The following is a 22,236-nucleotide window of genomic DNA, read 5'->3' as shown; positions in this document are numbered from 1 at the left end:
CAGGGCCAGCAGGGACCCTCCTGACACGTGTCCCCTGCAGCAGCGATGTCGGAGAGCGTGGCTGAGGCGCCGGGAGCCGGGAGCCCCGCGGCCCTGGGAGAGACGGGCACCAGCCATGAGCTGCTGCAGCGGCTGCGGGAGCTGGAGGTACGTGGGGATGGGACCACCGGGGCACGGGACCACCAGGCAGCCATGGCTGGTGCCACCAGGCAGCCATGGCCACCATGAAACCGTGGCCACCATGCAGCTGGTGCCAAGAGCCAGCCGTGGACCCCACAGCCCGGGCACCATGGTGATGGGCAGCACTTTCCATGGCCCTTGTGTGCCACTGCTCCGGGGTCAGCTCTGCCCCTCCATGAGTGGCACTGGGTCCTACCAGGAAGAGGAGGAGGGGTCCCCTTGGTGCCACGGGGGGGTCCAGGTGCCCGGGCCCCTCCACTGCATCCCCTGAGTCGTCCCTGCTCTGTCCCAGGCGGAGAACTCGGCCCTGGCCCAGGCCAACGAGAACCAGAGGGAGACGTACGAGCGCTGCCTGGACGAGGTACGGGGACACAGGGACACACACACACATGTGGGACACGTGTGCACACGTGTGTGCCGGGGCAGGGGGCTGTGTGTGCCCTCCCACCCCACCCAAACCCCCCTCTGCTCCCCAGGTCGCCAACCACGTGGTGCAGGCACTGCTCAACCAAAAGGTGGGTGTCAGGAGGGCTGGGGAGGGAGTTGCGGTTCTAGGGGGAATGTTGGGGATCTGGGGGGGATGTTGGAAGTCTGAGGGGTCCTTTCTAACCCCCTCATCCCCCTGCCCTGGCCAGGACCTGCGTGAGGAGTGCATCAAGCTGAAGAAACGGGTGTTCGAGCTGGAGCGGCAGAACCAGGCACTGAGTGACTTGTTCCAGCAGAAGCTGCACCTCTCGACCGGGTCCCTGCCCCAGGTGTGCCTGGGGCCGTGTTGGAGCTGGGGGGGCCACAGGGCAGAGCCTCCCCAAAGCTTAACCCGCCGTCTCCCTCCTCTCCAGCTGCCGCTGCACCCGGTGCCAGTGCCCCTGGACGCCCCCGTCACCCCCCAGCCATGTTCTGCAGAGCAGCCGCCCCCCCCGCTGCCCCCTGGTCTCTGTGTGCCCCTGCCCGAGGTGAGTATCAGTGTCTGCAACCCCCCCTGTCCCCGTGTCCCCTTCTCTGGGCTGTGGCACCCCCTCCCCTTTCCCTCTTCCCAGTGTCTGGTGTCCCTAAGCCCGTGGGACCCCATTTCCGAGGTGTCCTCTCCTTCCCCCTCCCTGGATCCTGGGTGTCCCCACCCACGTGCCTGTGGCATCACCCTTTCTGTGGTGTCCCTGTCCCCATTGTGTCCCCATCCCAAAGCCCATCACGTCCCTCTCCGTGTCCCCAGGGTGTCCCCCTGGTGCCGGGGGGGTTCAGTGCCGGGTGCCCAGGGGGTGACAGTGCCCGACCCCTGCAGGTGCTGCCGCCGGTGCCGTCGGGCAGCCCCGGGCTCAGCCCCGGTGCCCCCCCTCTGGACGCCCTGTCCCCCTTCTTCAAGAAAAAAGCCCAAATCCTGGAGGTGCTGCGCAAGCTGGAGGAGACGGACCCGCTGCTGGGGCCCCCCCCGGCCTCCCCCGGCTCCCCCGAGCCCTGCACGGCCCCGGGCTGGCCCCCCTGCCCGCTGCGGGGGCCGGGGGCTGCGGGGGGGTGGCGGGGGGCCGAGGGCAGCCCCTGCTCCTCTCCGGAGGAAGGGGGGCCGCCTCGGGGGGCTCTGCTCAGCGCCTTGGCCGAGCGGCTGCTGCGGGGCGAGGGGGGGGGCTGCTGCCGGCGCAATGGCGAAGCCCCCGGGGGACCCCCCCGGCAGCGGCGCGGGGACCACCCCGCTTTCCTGGGGCTCTACGCCCCGGGCGAGGAGAGCCCCGAGGGGGGCTTCGCCCCTCTCTCGCCCGGGGGGGTCCCCAACGCCCTGCCCTCCCCCGCCAAGGTGCTCAAGCTGCCCCCCCCGCCCGGGGGGCTGCGCCTCAGCCCCCAGGTCGCCCACCCCTCCAAGATCCCTTGTCGTGGCACCCACCCCGAGGCCTCGCCGGGGCTCAGCCGCCGCGCCTCCCCCGACGCCCCCCCGGAGCCCGGCTCCCCGGAGCCCCCCGCCTTCCCCCCGCCCCACACCTTCGAGGTGGCCGAGCAGCCCCCCGGGCCCCCGGGCCCCCCGGCCGGGGCCGAGCGGGCGGCCGCCTCCCCCCCCAGCTCCCGCCGCGGCACGGGGGGCTCGGCCCCCGCCCGCCGCCCCGGCAAGAAGCCCCCCGAGCCGGGCTACCTGCCCTTCAAGGAGCGCCTGGCTGCCCTGGGCAAGCTGCGGGGGGCCGAGGGCCGTGAGCCCCCCGGCCCGGGGCGGCCTGAGCGGGGCCACGGGGCTGAGCTGCGCCCCCCACCCCGGGGGGGCATGGGGGGCAGCCTCAAGCACCCCGAGCCGGCGCACGGCACGGAGCCCCTGGCCCGCTGCTACTCTTCCGGCTCCATGGGCGACCCCGGCAAGGCGGGGGGCAAAGGGCGCGCGGCCACCGGCAGGACCCCCCCGCGGGCCCCCCCGGCGCCCCCCGCCAAGTCCTCCCGCAGCCCCCACGGCAGCCCCACCAAGCTGCCCACCAAGACGGGCACCGGCAAGGCCGGGGCGCCGCGGGCCGAGGAGCCTTCGGGCGCCAAGGCGGGCGGGGGTCCCCACAAATCCCCCGCGGCCCCCGAGCCCACGGGGCCGGCGCCGGGCGCCGCGGGGCACTCGGCCATCGAGGAGAAGGTGATGAAGGGCATCGAGGAGAACGTGCTGCGGCTGCAGGGGCAGGAGCGGGCGCCGGGCGCCGAGGCCAAGGGCAAGGCCGGGCTGGCGAGTTGGTTCGGGCTGCGGCGCAGCAAACTGCCCGCGCTCAGCCGGCGCGGGGACGGCGGGCGCGGGCGCGAGTGGGCCGGGACCCCCGCGCCCCTGCGCAGGGAGGTCAAGTTGGCCGCCCGCAAGCTGGAGGCCGAGAGCCTCAACATCTCGAAGCTGATGGAGAAGGCGGAGGACCTGCGGAAGGCGCTGCGGGAGGAACACGCCTTCCTGCAGGGGCTGGCGCTGGAGAAGGGCAGACCCCGCGGGCCCCCCCGCGGCCCCGGCCCCCTCCCCGTCATGTACCAGGAGGTGACGGCCGAGACCTTCATGCAGCAGCTGCTGGACAGGTGAGCGCCCACCCGGGTCCCCTCGGGGTGGGGGCGAGCGTGGGGTGTCCTGATGCGTTGTCCTTCCTCAGGGTGGACGGGAAGGACGTTCCCTACGAGACCCGCCTGGAGCACAAGCGGGAGCTCTGTGACCTCCGGCGGGTCCCCCCCGACGCCAAAGACCCCCGGCTCTGCCGCCCGCCCCGCAACGGCATCGTGGGGCACCTGCGGGAGCCCCCGGACAAGGTGAGGACACCCCCCCAGCCCCCAGGCTCCTGCTCTGGGGGGATCCCCAGCCCCTCACCCTCCATGCCCCTGCAGGTGCCGGACGTGGGGCTCCGGGACGAGCTGCCGTCGGACGAGAGCTTGTCCGAGTCGGGGACATCGCAGCACTTCGCCGGTGAGGGGGTGACGGGGGGGTTACGGTGGGGAGGGGGCACCAGGGTGGTCCCCCCCACCCCAGCACTGACCCCTCCACCCGTGCCACAGCCTGCGGGTCGCTGACACGGACGCTGGACAGCGGGATCGGGACCTTCCCGCCCCCCGACTACGGGGGGGTCCCAGCCAAGAGCACCCCCAAACCGCGGGGCCGCCCCGAGGCGCTGCCCGGGGCTGTGCCGGCCGCCGCCACCAAAGTGCCGCGCAAGGCCCGGACGCTGGAGCGGGAGGTGCCCAGCGCCGAGGAGCTGCTGGTGCCCGGGAAACACCGGAGTGCCCCGGGGGGCCGCCCCCCAGCACCCCCCGGCCCGCACGGGCACCGCGCCGCGCCCCAAGGTGGGTGTCCCCCCCGGGCAAGGGGTGTGCCCCACGCTTGGCTCCCCCGCGATGGGGGCACCGGGGTGGGCCCTGAGGCCAGCGCTGACCCTCTGTATCCCACAGACACCGGGGATGACACCGGGAAGCCGCGGCGTGTCCAGCAGAGCAAGAACTGGACCTTCCCCAACGCCAAAGCCTGCGGTGCTGCCGACCCCTTCCTGTGCCCCTCCGGGGGGCTGGAGGGGCTGCACCGGCCCGTGCAGGTAAGGGGGGCTGTGAGACCCCTGAAACCCTGGCATGGGGACCCTAAAACAGTGGTGTGGGGACCCTAAAACTCTGGAGCAGGACTCTGAAACCCAGGCATGGGGACCCCAGACCCTCCTGCCCTCACTGCAGGGACGGAGACGCCACGGGGGGCCATGGGGAGTGGACATGGGGGGACTCACCAGAGCACTGGGATCCTTTGCCACATCCTCACGTGCCCCAGTGGGGGTGACAAGGCCCTGAAACATCTTGGGGGGATGAGGGTTTCCTCCCACGGGGTCCCCCCACAATAAGGAGATGGCGGTGGGTGTGGTGAGCGCTGGTGGGGAGGGGGGGGCACGGGCAGCCCCCCCCTGCCCACCCTGTCCCTCCCCAGGCACCCGTGTGCAGCCCGGCCGGGCGCCGAGGGGCGTCCCCGGAGGCCCCCCCGCCGCTGCCCCCCGCCCTGAGCGCCAGCAGCAGCCGGACCCCCAGCGCCTCGGACGTGGGGGACGAGGGCAGCACAGAGGCCCGGTCCCGGGATGGGGGGCACGGCCCCCCCGGGCTGGAACACTCCGAGTCCCTCAGCGACTCGCTCTACGACAGCCTCTCCTCCTGCGGCAGCCAGGGCTGAGCCCCCCCGGCCGCGCTCCCACGTCTTCCACCCCCCTCCCCACTGCTCCTGCTCCCGCTCCGGGGGTGCTGCCTGGGTTGGGGGGTCCCGCTGTCCTGTCCCCCCCCTTCTCCCGGCTCTCTCCGATGGTGCTATGGCCCTGTACAGCCCCCACCGATGGGTTTTTAACTCAATAAAGCTGCCCCCCCCCGGGTTATTTATATACGTGACGGTGCAGCCGCTGCGTCCCTGCGCCGGAGGGAGGGACAGGCGGACGTGGGGATGGAGGGACGGACAGACGGACACGGGAGATGGAGGGAGGGGGCCGAGAGTTTGGAGTCTGAGCGGTTTTATTGAATCATCCCGGTGTACAAAGAGCGGAGACGGCGGGATTTGGGAGCGCTGGGAATCGCGACGTCCCCGCGGCCCCTCCCAGCACAGCTTCACTTCTTGGCACTGGTGCTAAAGGGGAGGCTCCGCCGCTGAGTTTGGCTGGGGGGGGTCCCACCAAACCCCCCCACGGCTGGTTTTGGGGCTCTCATGGCTTCCCGGGGCAGGAGAATGTTCTGGGAGCCAGCGGGGCTGGGGACAAACCTCCATGGAAAGGGGACATGTGGGTGACCCCCCTGAGGGCCATGGGCCGGGGGGGAGTTGGGGGGCTGTGGGGGAGCCAAACTCCAGCAGGACCCACAAATTGGCCAATTTTTAATCAAAAAAAAAAAGAAAAGAAAAAAAAAGAAAAGCCGAACGAGAGAAAAAAACCCACGAGGTGCGAAAGCTTCCGGCTGCTTCCTGGGCAGCAAAGCACAGCCCCTTTAATGACAGGGAGGGACAGGAGGGGACATGGGGACACAGGGACGGCTCCGCCTCGGCCCGGAGCCGCTTCACTTCTTCTCCTTCTTCTTGTTCTGCAAGAGGAGAGGTGGCCACGGTCACCACTGGGTCTGTTCCCCACTCTCCAGGGCAGCTCTTCCCCCTGTCCCCCCCCACAGGGCAGCTCTGCCCCCTGTCCTCCACCCCACCGGGCAGCTCTGTCCCCCACCCCACAGGCAGACTTCTGCCCCCTGTCACCGCACCACCGGGTAGCTCTGTCCCCTGTCCCCAAAAAAAAAACCAATACCCCACAGGGCAGCTCTGCCCTGTCCCCACCCCCAGGGCAGCTCTGTCCCCTGTCCCCACCCCACAGGGCAGCTCTGCCCCCTGTCCCCCACCCCACAGGGCAGCTCTGCCCCCTGTCCCCCACCCCACAGGGCAGCTCTGCCCCCTGTCCCCCACCCCACAGGGCAGTTCTGTCCCGGGGCCCCTCACCCACCTCGGACATGCCCAGGATCATCAGGAGCTCCCGGAAGATGTTGACGAAGTCGAGGAAGAGATCCACGCAGTGCCTGTGGGAGAGAGGGATGCATGCTCGGGGGGGGGCCGCCCTGTGCCCTGTGTCCCCCCCCTCGTGTCCCCAGCACCCACCAGATGTAATCCTTGTCCCCGTTCTCCGCCTTCTCGATGATGAGCTGCGTGTCGAAGAGCACGAAGCCGCACATGATCATCAGAGCCACGTACAGGTTGGCCTGTGGGGAGGAGAAGGGGGCATGAGGTGGGGACAGTCCCCTGCTGGGGTCACCTGTCTGTCTGTCTGTCCGTCCTCAGCGTGGTCCTGGCAGGTGGGAGGGGACTCACCGTGAAGACCCAGGTGGATCTCACGAAGGCGTTAACCAGGGAGGAGAGAAGGAGCAGGGAGAGCCCGGAGAGCAGGAAACCTGCAGCGAGAGAGGGCAGGGAGTGAGGCCTGGGCCCTGCCCACCCAGGGGAGCCCCTGGACTCCCTGAGAGTCCCCCCCAAAGCCCCTCTCACCTCCCAGGTAGAGGTAGCTGCGGCGCCGGGCGTACAGGGCGCTCAGGGAGAAGCAGGCGAAGATGGTGGCAGTGCCCAGGAAGGCGGTGGGGATGATGCTGGGGGGGAGGAGACAGGGCTCAAAGGGGTCTGGGAGGCAGCTTGGGGTGGGAAGAGGGTCTAGGGGGTGATGGGGACACACACTCCTACCTGGGGTTGATGGAGATGCACATTTGCAGGAGGGGTCCCAGGTTGGTGCCTGGAAAGGACAGAGCTGGGTGTCACAGGAGGCATTTTGGGGGCTGGGGTCCCACAGGATGTGAGGGGGGTCCCCGGTGCCCACCCACCTGTGAGGAAGGCGAAGGCAACCAGCATCCCCAGCCGCTTCTGCTCGGTCTCGCGGTTGTGCGGGGTGGCTGTGAGCCAAACCATCAGTCCCAGCGCACCCAGGCCGGTCAGGAGCCCAAACTGGGGAGGGGGAAGAGACACGTGAGGGCTGGGCATCGCCCCACCCGGGGGGTGGCAGAGCTGGGGTGCCCCCCAAAGGGCCCTCACCTGGAACAGGTGGGTCACCATGTTGACGTAGGCGCCCGCGGCCGCCACGAACATGCAGAGGGCGAAGCTGCCATAGACCCTCTTCAGGTGCTCCTGAGTGGAGGCCGAGCTGTGGGCGAGGGGAGGGGGTGTGAGGGGGGCAGAAGGGGCTGGCACAGTCCCCCCTGACCCCCCTGCCCTGCCCAGGGGTGTCACTCACATGTGGGAGAACTTGAAGAGGGCGTCGAAGTTGATGCTCCGATCGAAGACGTTCATGGTGCCAGGCTGGGATGGGCCCAGGGCCGCTCCGCAGGGTGCAAGCTGTGAGGGGACAGGGGGGGTCAGGGGCGACCAGAGCCCTCCCACACTCCCCCCAGGAGCCGGGTGGGAGCCCAGGAGCTCGGAGCGAGCGGCAGGAGCTGGGAACTGCCCGGGTTGTGGAGCCTCCCCGGCCCAGCTGGTGCAAGCGCTGCCGGCTGTTGCGAGGCCCCCGGGGATCCGCCGGGTGTTGCGGGGCTGTTGCAAAGCCGGCACGGCCCCCGGGGACCCCCCGGGGGGGTTGTTGCGAGGCCCGGGAGAGCCCCCCGGGAAGGCCCCGGTGCCGCGGGAGCGCTGCCGGCAGCTGGAAATGTCGCTGCGCCAGGTGACTATTAGTGCCCGTAATGACGTCCCCGGAGTTGGCTCCGGCAGCAGGAGGCTCCCGGCAGGGCCTCTTCCTCCCCTTCCTCCTCCTCCTCCTCGCCCGGCCGGCTCAGCCGGCTCTGTCCCCTCTGGCGCCTGCGGGAGTCCGACCTGCCCGGCCAGTGGCACGGGCCACCTGTCCCCGAGGGACACAGGGGACCCAAAAGGGCCCGAGGGGGTGCGGGATGGGGGGTTTCAACCAGCACCCCCCCGGCACAGGGGAGGATCTGGGGGGGTGTCTCATCCTGCCACACCGGCACAGCCCGGGGGTGCCGGGGTTACACCCCAGCACGGGGACAGCGACATCGGGCTGGTGCCACCACGGGGCTGGTGCCACCAGGCCATGGGGACCCCCCGGGTCACCCCCCGGCGGGGCAGGGGCGGAGGCGCGGCCATGGGGACAGTCCCCGCCGGGCTGTGACGGCTGGCGGTGTGTGACAGGGCTGTGACAGGGGTGTGGCAGGGGTGTGGCAGGGGTGTGACAGGTGTCCCCCCCCCCCGGCGTTAACACCCCCCCGGGGCCGGGGCCGCCGGGGCCAGCCCGTTCCATCAGGCAGGTCCCGCTGGGTGTCGGTCCCGGGGAGGCAGGAGGACCCGGGGCCGGACCCCAGCCCCCCCTTCCCGGCTCCCCTCGGAGCCCCCCCGGCCCCAGCGCCGCTTTCGCTTTCGCCGGTGCCGCCCCCGCTCGGGCCCGAGCGACCTTTACCCGCGGCTTTCTGCACCCGGCCCAGGCCCTGCCCCGCCGCTTCCCCTCCTCCCCCCGCTCCCCCAGCCCCGATTCCCTCCGATCCCCCACGGTAGAACCGGGCGGAGCCCCACCGGGGCCCGATCGGCGCGCGCCCCCTCTGCCGCGGGGCCTGGGGGGTGCGGGACCCCCCGGATAGCCCTGAGAGGGCTGCTTTAGGGGGGTTCCCTGGCTCCGCAGCCCCCTCGGACCTCCCAGACCCTTCTCTGGCCCCCCCGTCCCGGTCCGGGCCCCCCCGTCCCGCGCCCCCCGCCCGCACCTGCGCCGCGTCCGTCGCCCGTGCCAGGCCTCGAGCGCCGCGCCCCGCCCCCCGCCGCCGATTGGCTGAGCCCTCTCCTGGTCCCGCCCTTCACCTCGTCCCATTGGCTTTCGCGGGCCCCGGGGGCGGGGCCCGGCGCGCGCCGCCGTTACCGCCCGAGCCGCACCCGAGCGCCGCCGTTGGGCCGCGCCGAGCCCCGCCCCGCAGAGCGAGAACGCGACGCTGATTGGCTGCCGCGGGCGCGGACCTGGCCAATGGGAGCGCTCCGTTCGCTGCGGGGGCCTTCGCGAGCCCCCCCGCGGCGGCGCGGCCGCACCCCGGGGCGCCCCCTGGCGGCGCCGCCGAGACCGGCTTCGGCGGGGGCGGGACCGGGACCGGGCGGGACCGGGAGGGACCGGGCGGGGCGGGGGGGGCGGGACCAGGAGGCGGCGGCGGCGGCAGCGCCGGACACGACGGGCTGAGCCTCCCCCGCCGCCCCCCGGTGCCTGGGCCGGGGATGGGGAACGTGGAGAGCGCGGACGGGGAGGCACTGCCCCGGGGCCCCGGAACGGCGGCAGGCCACCCGGGGGGGCCCGGACTGTTCGCCCCGGGCAAGATGCCGATGCCGGAGCCTTGCGAGCTGGAGGAGCGCTTCGCGCTGGTGCTGGTGAGAGGCCGACTCCCGCCGCTCCCCCCCGCGGTTACCAGTGGGCTCCTCCGGTTCCCGGTGCGCCCCCGCGGTGCGCTTCCACCGTACTCCGTCCCCGCGCCCCCTCCGGGTCCCGCTGCGCCCCCCCGGTCCGCCCCTTCCCGGGATCCCTCCCGATGCGCCCACCCGGGCCACGGGGCAGGCACCGGGCACCGCCGGGACGACACCGGCGCCCGGAGCCACCGGGGACGGGCGGGGAGCGCTGGTGCCCGCGGGGATGGGCAGTGGCCTCGGGACCGCGGGGAATACCCCACCCGGGACAGCCCCGGGGGGTGACGCCACTCCCGGTGCCACCGGCGGGTCCCCTGAGGCCCCGGGGACTTTGTGAACCGGGAAAGTCCCGTCGGGGCGGCGAGCGGGGTTGCGGGAGGCGGGTCCCCGTGGTTGCGGGGGTCCCCAGGGCTGGGGTTCCCCCTTGGGTGCCGATTCCCGGTGGAGGCGGGGGTTCCCGGTGGGTGCGGGGGTTCCCGGTGAGCGCGGGTCCCCCGCGCGGTCCCCGGCCCGTTGTCACGGACGGGGCGGTGGCCACCCCGCCGCGGTCACCGGCCCAGCCCGCCGGTGCCACCGCATCCCCGGGACGTGGCTCGGCAGTGCCGCGTCCCCACCCCGTGCCACCGGTGCCATCGGGACCCCCAATACTGCGGGAGGGAACCCACCGGCGCCGGGCTCGCGGCGCGGGCCGTCCCGGTGGCCCCTCCGCGTCGCCGGCTTTGTTTGGCGGGGGAGACACACCGTGACCGGTGACACCGGTGCCCCCCGGTCCCCGACGCCCGGCCCCGCCGTCCCGGTGGGGGCCGCCGCCAGCGGAAGCCGCGGCCAGGCAGGAAATGCCGTGTGGTCCCACGGGGCTCTGGAAGCCGAAACCGGAGGGCATCGGGGGGGCACCGGGGGGCACCGGCACCGCCGGCATGGGCGCGTCCCGCCGGTGACCGAGCGGCTCCCGCCCGCGGCGCCGCTGCCCGTCCCGCATCCCACGCGGGGCGGATGCGGCCGCCGGTCCCCGTGGGGCCGGTGGCGGGGGGGACACGTCCTGCCGGGCGACACCGATACCGGGGAGGGGCTCAGTTTTGGAGGGTTGTTGCACCCCCCCCCTCACCTCCCAAAATGTCCCCCGCGCCCGTCGGCAGCGCCCGGTGCCGTCCCGACTGCTGCCGGGGGTGGAAAATATTCCATCATGTGATGGAGCTCCGGCGGCCCCCGGACGGGAGGATCCGCCCCGGTGCCCCTCAGCCCCAGGATGCGCTCCAGCCCCGGTACCGCCGTTCCCCGGAGGGGTTCGGCCCCCGGGACAGCCGTGGGGGCTCCCGGTGGGGGCGGCGGCGGAGGAAGTGCCCGGCCGGGAGCGGCCGCGCTCCCACCACAAAGGCAGGAAACCGAGCGGCGGGAACGCCGGGGCGGGCGGCTGCGCTTCAAAGCCCCCCGGTGCCCCCCCGATGCCCCCGAGACCCCACCCGGGGTCTCCGTGTGTCCCTTCCGCCTCCGTCTCCGGGAGGGCCCTGGGATTTCGCCTGTGGTCCGGGGGGAATAAGCGGAGACCTGTGGGGAGGGAACGGTGCCCCTTTTGGGGGCAGTTTTGGGGGGCCCCGTGCTGGCGGTGACGTCCCCGTGGGCCCGCGGGACCCCTGCCCAGGGGTGTTCGGTCTCGCCCAGTCTCTGTATCCCTGTTTCCTGCGGCTTTGTGGGATCGGGATGTGCAGGGGAGGGATAATTTTAGCTGCCACGGGGCGGGTGGAGCGGTGGCAGTGACCGGCTCCCGATAACGGGGCTGCCCGGACCTGCGTCACCAGGGTGACATCACTCACGGGGGTGGCATCGCCCACCGGGATGGCATCGTGTGCTGTGACGGCATCTCCCGCGGGGGTGGCACTGCCCCAATCCCGCGGCCATCCGGCATCCCCGGTGCCCCCTGGGACACTCCCTTTGTGTCCCCTGTGCCACATCCCGCACTGTGGGTCCTGGGGTCCCCCATGGGGCTTCCCGGTGTCCTGGTGAGCCAGCGCCGGTGCCTGGCCTTGTGCCCAGTGCCTCAGTGAACTGGGACCGATGCCAGGTCTCGTGCCCGGTGTCCTGGTGAGCTGTCACCAGTGCCAAGTCTCGTGCCCGGTGTCCTGGTGAGCCGGCACCGGTGCCCGACCTCGCCGCGGTCGGGAGCGGAGGCTGCGGTTGCCGCGCGGAAGCGGGTGCAGACAGGAAGGACACGTCGGGGATGGGGAGATTTGGTGCTGCCCGCAAGCTGGCACGTGGCCCTGTTGGCACTGCTGGCACTGCTGTCCCTGTGCCACATCTGTGCCCACCGGTGCCGGTGACCCTGGCTGTGCCATGGGCCTGAGTGCCCTTAAGGGCTGTGTTGTGCCAGGGTGCTTTTTGAGTCTGGGTGCCCCCGGGGGGCACAGTGTCCCTGTGTCCCCAGGGTGACACCTCTGCTCTGCCCCCAGAGCTCCATGAACCTGCCCCCGGACAAAGCCCGGCTCCTGCGCCAGTACGACAACGAGAAGAAGTGGGACCTCATCTGTGACCAGGTGGGGGCTGAAGGGTCCCAGGCATCCTGGGGGGGGGGGGTCTGGGTGAGCTGTGCTGCTGTCCCAGTGTCACCAACGCCCCCCCCTCGTCCCCTCCAGGAGCGGTTCCAGGTGAAGAGCCCCCCCCACGCCTACATCCAGAAACTGCGCAGCTTCCTGGAGCCAGGTGTCACTCGGAAGGTGAGGGACCGGGGGGGCCTGGGAGGGGCCCGGGGGTCTGGGGGGCTCTGAGGGGGCACAGCTCAGCCTTGCTCTGCCCCCAGAAGTTCAGGAGGAGGGTTCAGGAGTCGACCAAAGTGCTGCGTGAGCTGGAGATCAGCCTGAGGACGAACCACATCGGGTGAGTGGGGGGTCCCAGGGAGGGGCTGTGGGGTCCTAGTGTGGGGTGTGGGGTCCTGGGGGAGGGTGCAGGGTCCCAGGGTGGGGTGCAGGGACGCGGGGGGGCTCTGGGGTCCCGTCACCAGCCCTGCACAGCTGCAAGGGAAGCCGGAGGCGCTGCAGGAACTGGGCCGGTTCCTGCCCCGGCCCGCGGGCAGGTCCCGGGGGCGGATGCCGGGGCGGATGGGCCAGCGATGACGCCCTGGACGAGGCAGCGTGGCCAGATCCCGCCTGGCTCCTCCTGGCACCTCAGGGCTCGGTCGGCACCGTCCCCGAGCCGGCGACACCCCGATCCTCCCCAGGATGCCCCGGGGGCAGCGCGGGGCGGAGGGAGGGACGGGGCGGTCCCGGGGGTGTCGGGGCCGTCAGCGGCGGGTGCCCGGTCGTGCCCGCGTGCCCGGGGCGGCTCGTGCACGTGCCGGGCTCTTCCCCGCCGCCGGCCCCGCTCGTCCCTGCCCACGGACCCAAAATAGCAGCAGCCGGAGACAGGAAACGGGCTGGGGCGAGGGGCTGGCGGCGGCAGGAAAGGGGCAGCTGCGGCCCCCCCCCCGGCTCCCTGACGCAGGGCCGTGGGCAGGCGTGGGGACCCCCGGCGCTCCTGGGTGGAGCCCCCACCCCGCGCACCCCACTCCGTGCACCCCCTTCCGCACCCCTCCCTGCCCCTGGGCACAGCACCTCACATGTGCACCCCGACACCCTCCCCCCAGGCGTCGGGGCACCCCGAAGCCCCCCCACGGCGGGGTTCCCAGGGTGGGGGTGCAGCAGCCCCAGCACCCACCTCTGTTTCCCGCCCGCGCCGAGCCCTCCCCGCCCTGCAGCCCGCAGATAACCCCGGACCGGCGCTGGCACCGGCGATAGCACAGAGGCTGCAACTGCCACGGCAGCCCCGGGATGTCCCCCCCCCTCACCGTCCCTGCGCCACGACGGGGATCCCTGCGGTGGAGGGGGTCGTGCCGGGGGGGGTCCCGACCCCTGCGGGCCCTGATGGGTTCCTGGTGCCGCAGGTGGGTGCGGGAGTTCCTCAACGACGAGAACAAGGGGCTGGACGTGCTGGTGAACTACCTGTCCTTCGCCCAGTGCGCCGTCATGTGAGTGGGGTCGGGGGGGGGCCCTGGGGGGTGGGGGGGGTCCTGGTCCCTGTAGCAGCCCCCTGCTGTGGGCGGCCGATGCTGGTTGGTCCCTTATCATCCCTGGGACACCACGGGGGGGACCCGCTTGCCGTGGTGTCCCGAGGGACAAGGGATGCTCAGCCCCCTTCCTGCCCACCCTGAGGGTCCCAGAGCCACCTTCGCGCCTGTCCCTGCCCCGCTGCCCCCCCGCCCCCCGCCTCAGCGCTTGCCTCTGTGTGCCCCCTTGCCAAAGCCGTGTGCCCCCTTGCCAAAGCCTTGTGCCCCCCCTGCCGCACGCGTGTGTCCCCCCCCCCACTCCAGGTTGGATTTTGAGGGCCTGGAAGGCGGCGAGGACGGCGCGCTGGAGAAGCTGCGCGCCTGGAGCAGGTCCATCGAGGATCTGCAGCACCCCAGCGCCCTGCCCGCCCCCTTCGCCAGCAGCCTGGCCCGCTCGGCCCGCCAGACCGCCCTACGGTACGTACCCGGGGGGACACCCACCGTGGGGGCACGTCCCACTGGGGGGGCGCGTCCTGCTGCGGGGGTACGTCCTGCCGGAGGGCTCTGGCTGGCCACGGAGCTGCCGCTTGCTGCGTGCCGTGCCACGTGCCAGTGTGCCACGGCGTGTCCCGGTGTGCCGTGCCACGTGCCGGTGTGCCACTGTGTGTCCCGGTGTGCCGTGCCACGTGCCGGTGTGCCACTGTGTGTGCCGGTGTGCTGTGCCACGTGCTGGTGTGCCACGGCGTGTCCCGGTGTGCCGCAGCGTGTGCCGTGCCAAGCGCCGTCCCGCCGTGGCGTGTGCCATCGTGCCCCGCGCCGTGTGCATCGCACCACGCCACGTGCAGCGCCCGGAGCTCGGGCTGTGCCTCGCCCGCGGCGTGGCCGTGCCGTGGCACGTGCCTCGTGTGCCGCGTCCTGCGCTGCCTCGCGCGTCCCGTCCTGCCCGTGCTCCGCCCGCCCCTGCTCTGGCTCTACCCCGGGGTAACGCGCCCCATCTCTGCTTCCAGGGCCGGGTGCCCCCTCTCTGGCTGTGCTCTCTCTCTCTCTCCTCCGCGCCCACCTCGCCGCTCGCCCGCCCGCCGGGTAAGTACCGGCGTCCCGGGGCCGGCCCGGCGCTTGCGGCGGCTCCGCGTCTGCAGCCTCTGTCCCTCTCGCCCTCCGACCTCTTCTCTCTGCCTCTGCCCCTCCTAAAGCCCTGCTGTCCCCACGCTGTCCCCGCCCTGTCCCCACGCTGTCCCCGGCCCGTCCCTCGGTGAGCGCTGGCGGTGCGGCACCGCGGGCGAGGGTCCCACTCACCGCGTGTCCCACGTCCCCCAGCTACGGGACCCTGCCCAGCCGCCGGGCGCTGAAGAACTCGCGCCTGGTGAGCCAGAAGGACGACGTCCACCTCTGCATCATGTGTCTCCGGGCCATCATGAACTACCAGGTACCGTCACCCCGCGGCGGGGACGCCGCTGTCGCCGCTGTCGCCGCGGCTGACGCTGTCCCTGCTCCGTCCCCGCAGTACGGCTTCAACCTGGTCATGTCCCACCCTCACGCTGTCAACGAGATCGCCCTGAGCCTCAATAACAAGAACCCGAGGTAAGGGGGGGGTCTGGCAGGACGGGGGTCCCGATGCTGGCCGGGGGTGACGGTGACGGTGACGCTGTGCCCAGGATGAAGGCGCTGGTGCTGGAGCTGCTGGCGGCCGTGTGCCTGGTCAGGGGGGGCCACGAGATCATCCTCGCGGCCTTCGACAACTTCAAGGAGGTACGAGGGGAATGGGAGCGGCAGGACCAGGCTGGGATGGTGGGACTGGGGGGGAGGCAGGACCAGGCTGGGATGGGGGCACCAGAATTAGGCTGGGACTGGGGAGCAGGACCCAGGGAATGGAGGGATGGGGGACCCCAGGAGAAGGCTGGGATGGGGAGCCTGGAGCACATGGGATGGGGGGATCAGGGAGGATGAGGACCGGGCGGTCTGGGGGCACCAGGACCAGACTGGGATTAGGAAACTGGAGCCCAGGAGACAGGGGGGGAGGCCAAGTCAGGATAACCCTGTGTCCGCTGCCTGCTCAGGTGTGCAAGGAGAAGCATCGCTTCGAGCGGCTCATGGAATACTTCCGCAACGAGGACAGCAGCATCGACTTCATGGTGGGACGCCCTGTCCTGAGCGAGGGGGAGGGTCTTTGTGGGGGGCCAGGGGGGGCTCCCAGTGACCCCAGGTGACCCCTGCCCGCAGGTGGCCTGTATGCAGTTCATCAACATCGTGGTGCACTCGGTGGAGGACATGAACTTCCGTGTCCACCTCCAGTACGAGTTCACCAAGCTGGGGCTGGAGGAGTTCCTGCAGGTACGGGGGGGTGTCAGGGCTTGGGGAGGGGGGGGGGTCACCCCACAGGGCCCCCCCATCCCTGACGCCGCCCCCGTGCCCGCAGAAGTCGAGGCACACGGAGAGCGAGAAGCTGCAGGTGCAGATCCAGGCGTACCTGGACAACGTTTTTGACGTGGGGGGGCTGCTGGAGGACGCCGAGACCAAGAACGTGGCCCTGGAGAAGGTGGAGGAGCTGGAGGAACACCTGTCCCACGTACGTGAGCGCGGGGGGTTGCAGGGACCTTGTGGGGTCCCGGGGGGGGTCAGTGGTGACACCTGGGGGGTCCCTGAGGGGGTGTCACAGCCGTGGCCACCCCCCCAGCTAACGGAGAAGCTGCTGGACCTGGAGAACGAGAACATGATGCGGGTGGCGGAGCTGGAGAAGCAGCTGCTGCAGCGGGAGAAGGAGCTGGAGGTGGTCAAAGTGCGTCGGGGGCCACGGGGGGGCTGTGGGGAGCGGGGAGGGGTCCCGACCCCCCCGGCCTGACGCTTGCTGTCCCCAGGAGACCTACGAGCACACGAGCCACCAGGTGCACACGCTGCGGCGGATGATCAAGGAGAAGGACGAGGCTTTCCGGCGCCGCTATGGCTCCGAACCGCCCCCCGTGCCCGGCGCAGAGTCCCCCCCCCAGCCCGAGCCCGAGCCCCTGGAGGAGACCCTGCGGCTCCCAGTCCTGCCCCCCGTGGAGGCCGCGCCCCCTCCACCCCCCCCGCCGCCCCCCCTTCCGCCCCCCGCGCCCCCACTCCCAGGTGAGGAGGGGGAGCCCCCGGGGCATCCCCCAAAATGGGGCGTCCCCGAGCTGGGCTGTCCCCAGGGGTGGGAGGGGGGGCTCTCAAAGTGGGGTGTCCCTCGTGCTGGGCTACTCCAGAGGGTGGGGGGAGTCCCCAGAATTGGGGTCTCACCCTCTCGTGGCTTCACAGGGAAGTGCCCCCCGGCCCCGCCGCTGCCCGGGGCTTCGCCCTCCATCGCCCTCACCGTCGGGCTCTCAGGTAAGGGAGGGTGATGGGACTGTGGGGGTGGGGACAGGGACGGTGCAGGGACTGTGGGAATGGGGACAGAGAGGACATGGGGACCAGGGAGACAGGGACAGGGGACAGGCACCGTGAAGGAATCAGGATGGGGACAGGGAGGGTGGAGGCATTGTGGGGACAGGGACAGGGACAGGGGACAGGGAAGGGTTGCAGGCACCAGGGTGTCAGGATTGCAATCCCCAAGGAACACCCGTTCAGGAACAGGGATGGGGTGGCCCAGGGGATGGTGACGCCGGACTCAGATGGCTCAGGGTGGGCATAGGACCTGTCCCCCCTCCTCCCGCTGCCCTGGGGGGTGCTGAGCCGGCTCCCACCCCTCTGGCAGCCATCCGGATCAAGAAGCCCATCAAGACCAAATTCCGGTTGCCCGTGTTCAACTGGACGGCGCTGAAGCCCAACCAGATCAGCGGGACCGTGTTCAGCGAGCTGGACGACGAGCGGGTGCTGGAGGTGAGCCCGGGACCCCCTCCTGAGCCCCCTGGGTGGGCACCAGCACCCCCCCACCCACCTGTGACCCCCCCTCGTCCCCCCCAGGACCTGGACCTGGAGCGCTTCGAGGAGCTGTTCAAGACCAAGGCGCAGGGCCCGGCGCTGGACCTGGTGTGTGCCAAGAGCAAGGCGGCGCAGAAAGTGGCCACCAAGGTGACGCTGCTGGAGGCCAACCGTGCCAAGAACTTGGCCATCACCCTGCGCAAGGCTGGGCGCGGCGCCGACGAGATCTGCCGGGCCATCCACACGTATGTCCCCACATTTGGGGGGGGGAACGGGAGGTGGGCGGGCAGGGAGGGTTGGTTGGTGTTGCAGGGGGGCTGGCAGGGGTGCGGAGGGGGTTGGTTGGGGTGCAGGGGGGGGTCTGGAGGGATTCAGGGGTTCGGGCAGGTTTCGGGGGGGCCAGGCTGGTTTTCGGGGCTCCCAGGCACTGCCGCGAGCTGCTCCCTGACATTGTGGGCGCGGGGCAGGTTCGACCTGGCGACGCTGCCGGTGGATTTCGTGGAGTGCCTGATGCGGTTCCTGCCCACGGAGGCCGAGGCCAAGGCGCTGCGTCAGTACGAGCGCGAGCGGAAGCCGCTGGAGGAGCTGGCGGACGAGGACCGGTTCATGCTGCAGTTCAGCAAGGTGGAGAGGCTGCCCCAGCGCATGGCCATCATGGCCTTCCTCGGCAACTTCGCCGAGAACATCCAGATGCTGACGCCGGTACGGAGCCGGGAAAGGGGGGATTGTTCCTGCTGGACCCCCCCCCGCCCTGGCTGAGCCCCCCCTGTGCTGTCCCCCTGCAGCAGCTCAACGCCATCATCGCGGCCTCGGCCTCCGTCAAGTCCTCCCAGAAGCTGAAGCACATGTTGGAGGTGGGGACAGGCTGGGTGGGGGTCCTGCGCTCCAGCCTCGCTGGAGCTGGGAGAAGGGGGGGGTCCTGTGGGGGTCCCACTCTCTCCTGACCTCCCAATCCTGCTGCTTTGCACTCCCCATCCCCGGTGCTTCGCCCCTGCAGATCATCTTGGCGCTGGGCAACTACATGAACAGCAGCAAACGTGGCGCCGTCTACGGCTTCAAACTGCAGAGCCTGGACCTGGTGGGCAGCCCCTGCCCCCCCATCCCCCTCCCCGGCTCCCTGGGACCCCCCCCAGGGGGTCCCGTCCCACAGCGCTGACCCCCCCCTCCCCAAATCCTGCTGCAGCTCCTGGACACCAAGTCGACGGACAGGAAGATGACGCTGCTGCACTTCATCGCGCTGACGGTGCGGGAGAAGTACCCGGAGCTGGCGACCTTCTGGCAGGAGCTGCACTTCGTGGAGAAGGCGGCGGCAGGTGCCCCCCCCCGTGCCCGCAGCCCCCCCCTCGCTGTGCCCACACCGCAGGACCCCCTGACCCGCCCCGTGTCCCCCGCAGTGTCCCTGGAGAACGTGCTGCTGGACGTGAAGGAGCTGGGCCGGGGGATGGAGCTGCTGCGGCGGGAGTGTGGGATGCACGAGAGCGCCGTGCTCCGCTCCTTCCTGGGGGGGAACGAGGGGCAGCTGGAGCGGCTGCAGCGGGATGCACGCACGGCCGAGGTGAGGGCGGCTCATTCCTGGCCCTGCGTGGACCTTGGGCACAGCGGGGCATCCTCTGCATGCTCCTTGTGCATTCCCGGGCATCCTCACCTTGCTCTGCAGGATCCTTGTGCATTCCCAGGCATCCTCACCTTGCTCTGCAGGATCCTCCTTGTGCATTCCCAGGCATCCTCACCTTGCTCTGCAGGATCCTTGTGCATTCCCAGGCATCCTCACCTTGCTCTGCACGATCCCTGTGCATTCCCGGGCATCCTCACCTTGCTCTGCACGATCCCTGTGCATTCCCGGGCATCCTCACCTTGCTCTGCAGGATCCTTGTGCATTCCCAGGCATCCTCACCTTGCTCTGCAGGATCCCTGTGCGTTCCTCGCCACAGGAACCTCACTCTGCACGCTCCCTGTGCACACCTGCCCTGCCTTGCACACACCTTGTCACCTGCTCTGTGCTTTGCACAGCCCTCGGGCGCTCCCGCTCATCCACACCTTGCTTTGCACGTTCCTTGTGCGTTCCTTGCCATCCCCGGCTCACTCCGCACGTTCCCGGTGTGCACCTGCCTTCCCTCGCCTGTTCCTTTTGCATTCCTTGCCGTCCACACCTTTGTCTTCGCGCTCCTCACGCGCACCTGCTCGTCCACACCTTGCTTTGCACACTCCTCGTGCACTCCCGCCCTGCTGCGCCTGCCCCTGGTGCCCACCCGTGCCTCGCAAACCCCCCAAGCCGGGCACTGCCCCGTCCCTGACCGCCCACCCCGTGCCAGGACGCCTACAACACCGTGGTGCGGTACTTCGGCGAGAGCCCCAAGACGACCCCCCCGTCCGTCTTCTTCCCGGTCTTTGTCCGGTTCATCCGCTCCTACAAGGTGAGGCGGGACCAGGAGGGGACACAGGGGGGGTGGGTGGCACTGGGGGATGGCTCCCACCGCCCCCCGTGCCCCGGCAGGACGCGGAGCAGGAGAACGAGACGCGGAAGAAGCAGGAGGAGGTGATGCGGGAGAAGCTGCTGGCGCAGGAGGCTAAAAAGCAGGAGAAGGTGAGGGCGGGTGGGCACCGGGTGGGCTGGGGAGGGGGGGGGGCACAGCGGGGACCCCCCTGTCCCTAACCTGGACCCGCCCTCACAGCGCAACAAGTGGCAGCAGCAGGAGCTGATCGCGGAGCTGCGGCGGCGCCAGGCCAAGGACCACCGGCCCGTGTACGAGGGCAAGGACGGCACCATCGAGGACATCATCACCGGTACGGCCCCCCTGGCCCCTGCCCTGGCCCCCCCGGCTGCCAGGGCTGACATCTCCCTGTCCCCTCCACCCCCCAATTTGGCCACGGGGGCTGACATCTCCCTGTCCCCCCCGTTCCCCGCCCGTGCCCCCCGCAGCGCTGAAGAGCGTCCCCTTCACCGCCCGCACGGCCAAGCGGGGCTCCCGCTTCTTCTGCGACCCGTCCCACCACGACGAGTCCAGCTGTTAGTCCCCAGGTACCACTGCATGCCTGGATCCTCCTGGATCCCCCTCTGGATCCCCCCCCGGATCCCTTCTGGCCCCGCATGTCCCCTCCTGCACGCCCCCTCCCCGCATGCTGTCACCCTGGGGTGCCCAGCACCCTCCAGTCCCTTGGAATGGAGCAGGATCCTGGTGAAAGGCTGGATCCTGGAACAGGATCCCAGCTCAAGGCTGGATCCCAGCACTGGATCCCAGTGCAATGCTGGGTCCCAGCGCAGATCCCACTGCCAGGCTGGTCCCAGGAAGGGATTCCAGTGCAATACTGGGGGGGGTCCCAGTGCAATACTGGATCACAAGTCAGGGTCCCAGTGCATCACTGGATCCCAGGACAGGATCCCAGTGCACTACTGGGTCTGAGGTGGGATCCCAATGCAATACTGGATCTCAGGGAAGGGTCCCAGTGCACTGATTGATCCCAGCACAGGGTCCTAGTGCCCTACAGGATCCCAGAGTGGGATCCCAGTGCACTACTGGGTCCCAGCCCAGTGCTGGGAGGACTCACCCTGAGCTGCCTGTACCCAGGGGGGGTCACCTGGGCCCTCCCTTGGGCCAGGCCAGCTGTCCCCAACACTGTCCCTGACTGTCCCTTCTGTCCCACAGCCCGCAGGTGCATCCGCCTGTAGCCGGGAGAGGTCGAGGACCCGGCTGGGGGCAGGGGGGGCTGGGGCTGCCTCAGTTTCCCCTCCTCACCCCCCTCTGCCCTGCAGGTGCCCGGGGAGGCTCTGTCCTGTCCCGACACCGTGCAGGGGTTGGGGGGAAATGTCCTCGTGCCACCGTCCTCGCGGGTGACACCCCCGTCCCTGCGCCCGGACCACCCCCAGACCACCCAAGACAGAGGCCAAATCCAGCTGTGGTGGGACCCCAGCGCCGAGGGCTGACCCGTGGGGTGCCCTCTCCCAGTCGGGGTCCCCTCATCCCTGGGGTGGGAGGGTGTCACTGCTTCAGGGCCCCCACCCCACCACAGGGACCACAGGGACCCCCCCACCCCGCGCTCGACACTTTGACCACTGATGTGAACACTAAGTGCCAAAAAAAAGGGACCAAAGCCAGGCCGGGGGGGTGTGTGGGGGGAGTGGCAGGATGGTGCCCACTGTCCCAGGACCCCCCCGGACCCACCCCCTCGCCCCCCAGTGACTTTTTGTACATGTGAAATATATGGAGTCTTTTACACGGCCACTGCCTGATTGGGGGGGCCGGTGGGGGGATTCACAGAGGGGATCCGAGTGCCTGGAGTGCCCCCACCCCAGGCTGGGGGTCCCATGTCCCCAGGCGTGGGGGCCACATGGATATACAGGGGGCAGACCTTCAGCAGGGCTTTGCAAGTGCTGTTATTAAAGTTATGGGATTAAAAGGGGGAGGAGGGACCTGCTTTTGGGTGGCTGATTTGGGAGCCGCCCCCACATCACCAGCCCTGTTCCAGGGTGGGGTGATGCCAGTTCACCCCACTGCTGGTGGCTGTGGGGGACTGGGAGCAGATTAGGGGCCAGGAAGGGCTGTGGGGAGCGGGGTGGGGGGCAGGATGCAGCCCCAGGAGCAAGGGAAAAGGGGGCGAAGGGGCAGGGTCAGACATGGGAGAGGCAGGATGGGGCCAGCAGGGCAGAAAGAGTTTGGGGGGGCAGAATGTGACCACCGGGGTCTGAAGGGCTGGGAGGGGCAGGATGCGATCCCAGACCCTGGCAGCGGGGCAGGGGCCCGGCCTCCTTCCCTGAGCCCCACCAGCCCAGGGATTAGCCCTGAAACAGGGAATAAAAGTTTCCCCTAATCCTCTTGGGGGGGATTACCAGCACTGCCGCGCC

General features: G+C 70.8%; 3 protein-coding genes across 6 annotated transcripts; 2 read left to right on the top strand and 1 right to left on the bottom strand.

Annotated features, from left to right (window-relative positions):
* Positions 1-45: 45 nt before the first annotated feature.
* NCKAP5L (NCK associated protein 5 like) lies at positions 46-5,013 on the top strand. The gene is made up of 11 exons (XM_039387696.1): positions 46-147; positions 473-541; positions 657-695; positions 816-935; positions 1,020-1,133; positions 1,460-3,192; positions 3,264-3,417; positions 3,493-3,571; positions 3,661-3,945; positions 4,051-4,190; positions 4,568-5,013. The coding sequence occupies exons 1-11, from the start codon at positions 46-48 to the stop codon at positions 4,802-4,804; spliced, it is 3,072 nt and encodes a 1,023-aa protein (XP_039243630.1). The 3' UTR covers positions 4,805-5,013.
* A 102-nt stretch (positions 5,014-5,115) lies between these two features.
* TMBIM6 (transmembrane BAX inhibitor motif containing 6) lies at positions 5,116-8,924 on the bottom strand. Of its 2 annotated transcripts, none has more exons than XM_027732201.2 (10): positions 8,830-8,924; positions 7,365-7,465; positions 7,166-7,274; positions 6,958-7,078; positions 6,821-6,869; positions 6,632-6,729; positions 6,458-6,537; positions 6,248-6,348; positions 6,096-6,168; positions 5,116-5,691 (listed from the first exon to the last, which is right to left on the bottom strand). In XM_027732201.2, the coding sequence occupies exons 2-10, from the start codon at positions 7,418-7,420 to the stop codon at positions 5,668-5,670; spliced, it is 711 nt and encodes a 236-aa protein (XP_027588002.1). In that variant the 5' UTR covers positions 7,421-7,465; positions 8,830-8,924; the 3' UTR covers positions 5,116-5,667. The 2 variants fall into 2 exon arrangements, with proteins under 2 accessions (XP_027588002.1, XP_027588003.1); XM_027732202.2 differs by lacking the exon at positions 8,830-8,924 and adding an exon at positions 8,645-8,748.
* A 321-nt stretch (positions 8,925-9,245) lies between these two features.
* FMNL3 (formin like 3) lies at positions 9,246-21,613 on the top strand. 3 transcript variants are annotated; one of them, XM_027732206.2, is made up of 27 exons: positions 9,246-9,475; positions 11,953-12,036; positions 12,136-12,216; positions 12,300-12,376; positions 13,419-13,502; positions 13,845-13,997; positions 14,838-14,946; positions 15,025-15,101; positions 15,176-15,269; positions 15,578-15,652; positions 15,741-15,851; positions 15,940-16,086; positions 16,195-16,296; positions 16,376-16,622; positions 16,794-16,862; positions 17,230-17,354; positions 17,439-17,641; positions 17,864-18,098; positions 18,182-18,250; positions 18,394-18,474; positions 18,580-18,709; positions 18,791-18,951; positions 19,709-19,810; positions 19,891-19,980; positions 20,069-20,180; positions 20,317-20,415; positions 21,041-21,613. In XM_027732206.2, the coding sequence occupies exons 1-26, from the start codon at positions 9,326-9,328 to the stop codon at positions 20,406-20,408; spliced, it is 3,060 nt and encodes a 1,019-aa protein (XP_027588007.1). In that variant the 5' UTR covers positions 9,246-9,325; the 3' UTR covers positions 20,409-20,415; positions 21,041-21,613. The 3 variants fall into 3 exon arrangements, with proteins under 3 accessions (XP_027588007.1, XP_027588006.1, XP_027588008.1); XM_027732205.2 differs by having other exon boundaries at positions 15,937-16,086; XM_027732207.2 differs by lacking the exon at positions 20,317-20,415 and having other exon boundaries at positions 15,937-16,086.
* The last annotated feature ends 623 nt before the right edge of the window (positions 21,614-22,236 follow it).

This window comes from Pipra filicauda, unplaced genomic scaffold (genome assembly GCF_003945595.2).
Source record: "Pipra filicauda isolate LSUMZ 115617 unplaced genomic scaffold, ASM394559v2 scaffold582_size373904_pilon, whole genome shotgun sequence".
Lineage (NCBI taxonomy): Eukaryota > Metazoa > Chordata > Aves > Passeriformes > Pipridae > Pipra > Pipra filicauda.
The sequence above is the reverse complement of the archived record's forward strand: the minus strand, read 5'-3'. Positions and strand labels throughout refer to the sequence as shown.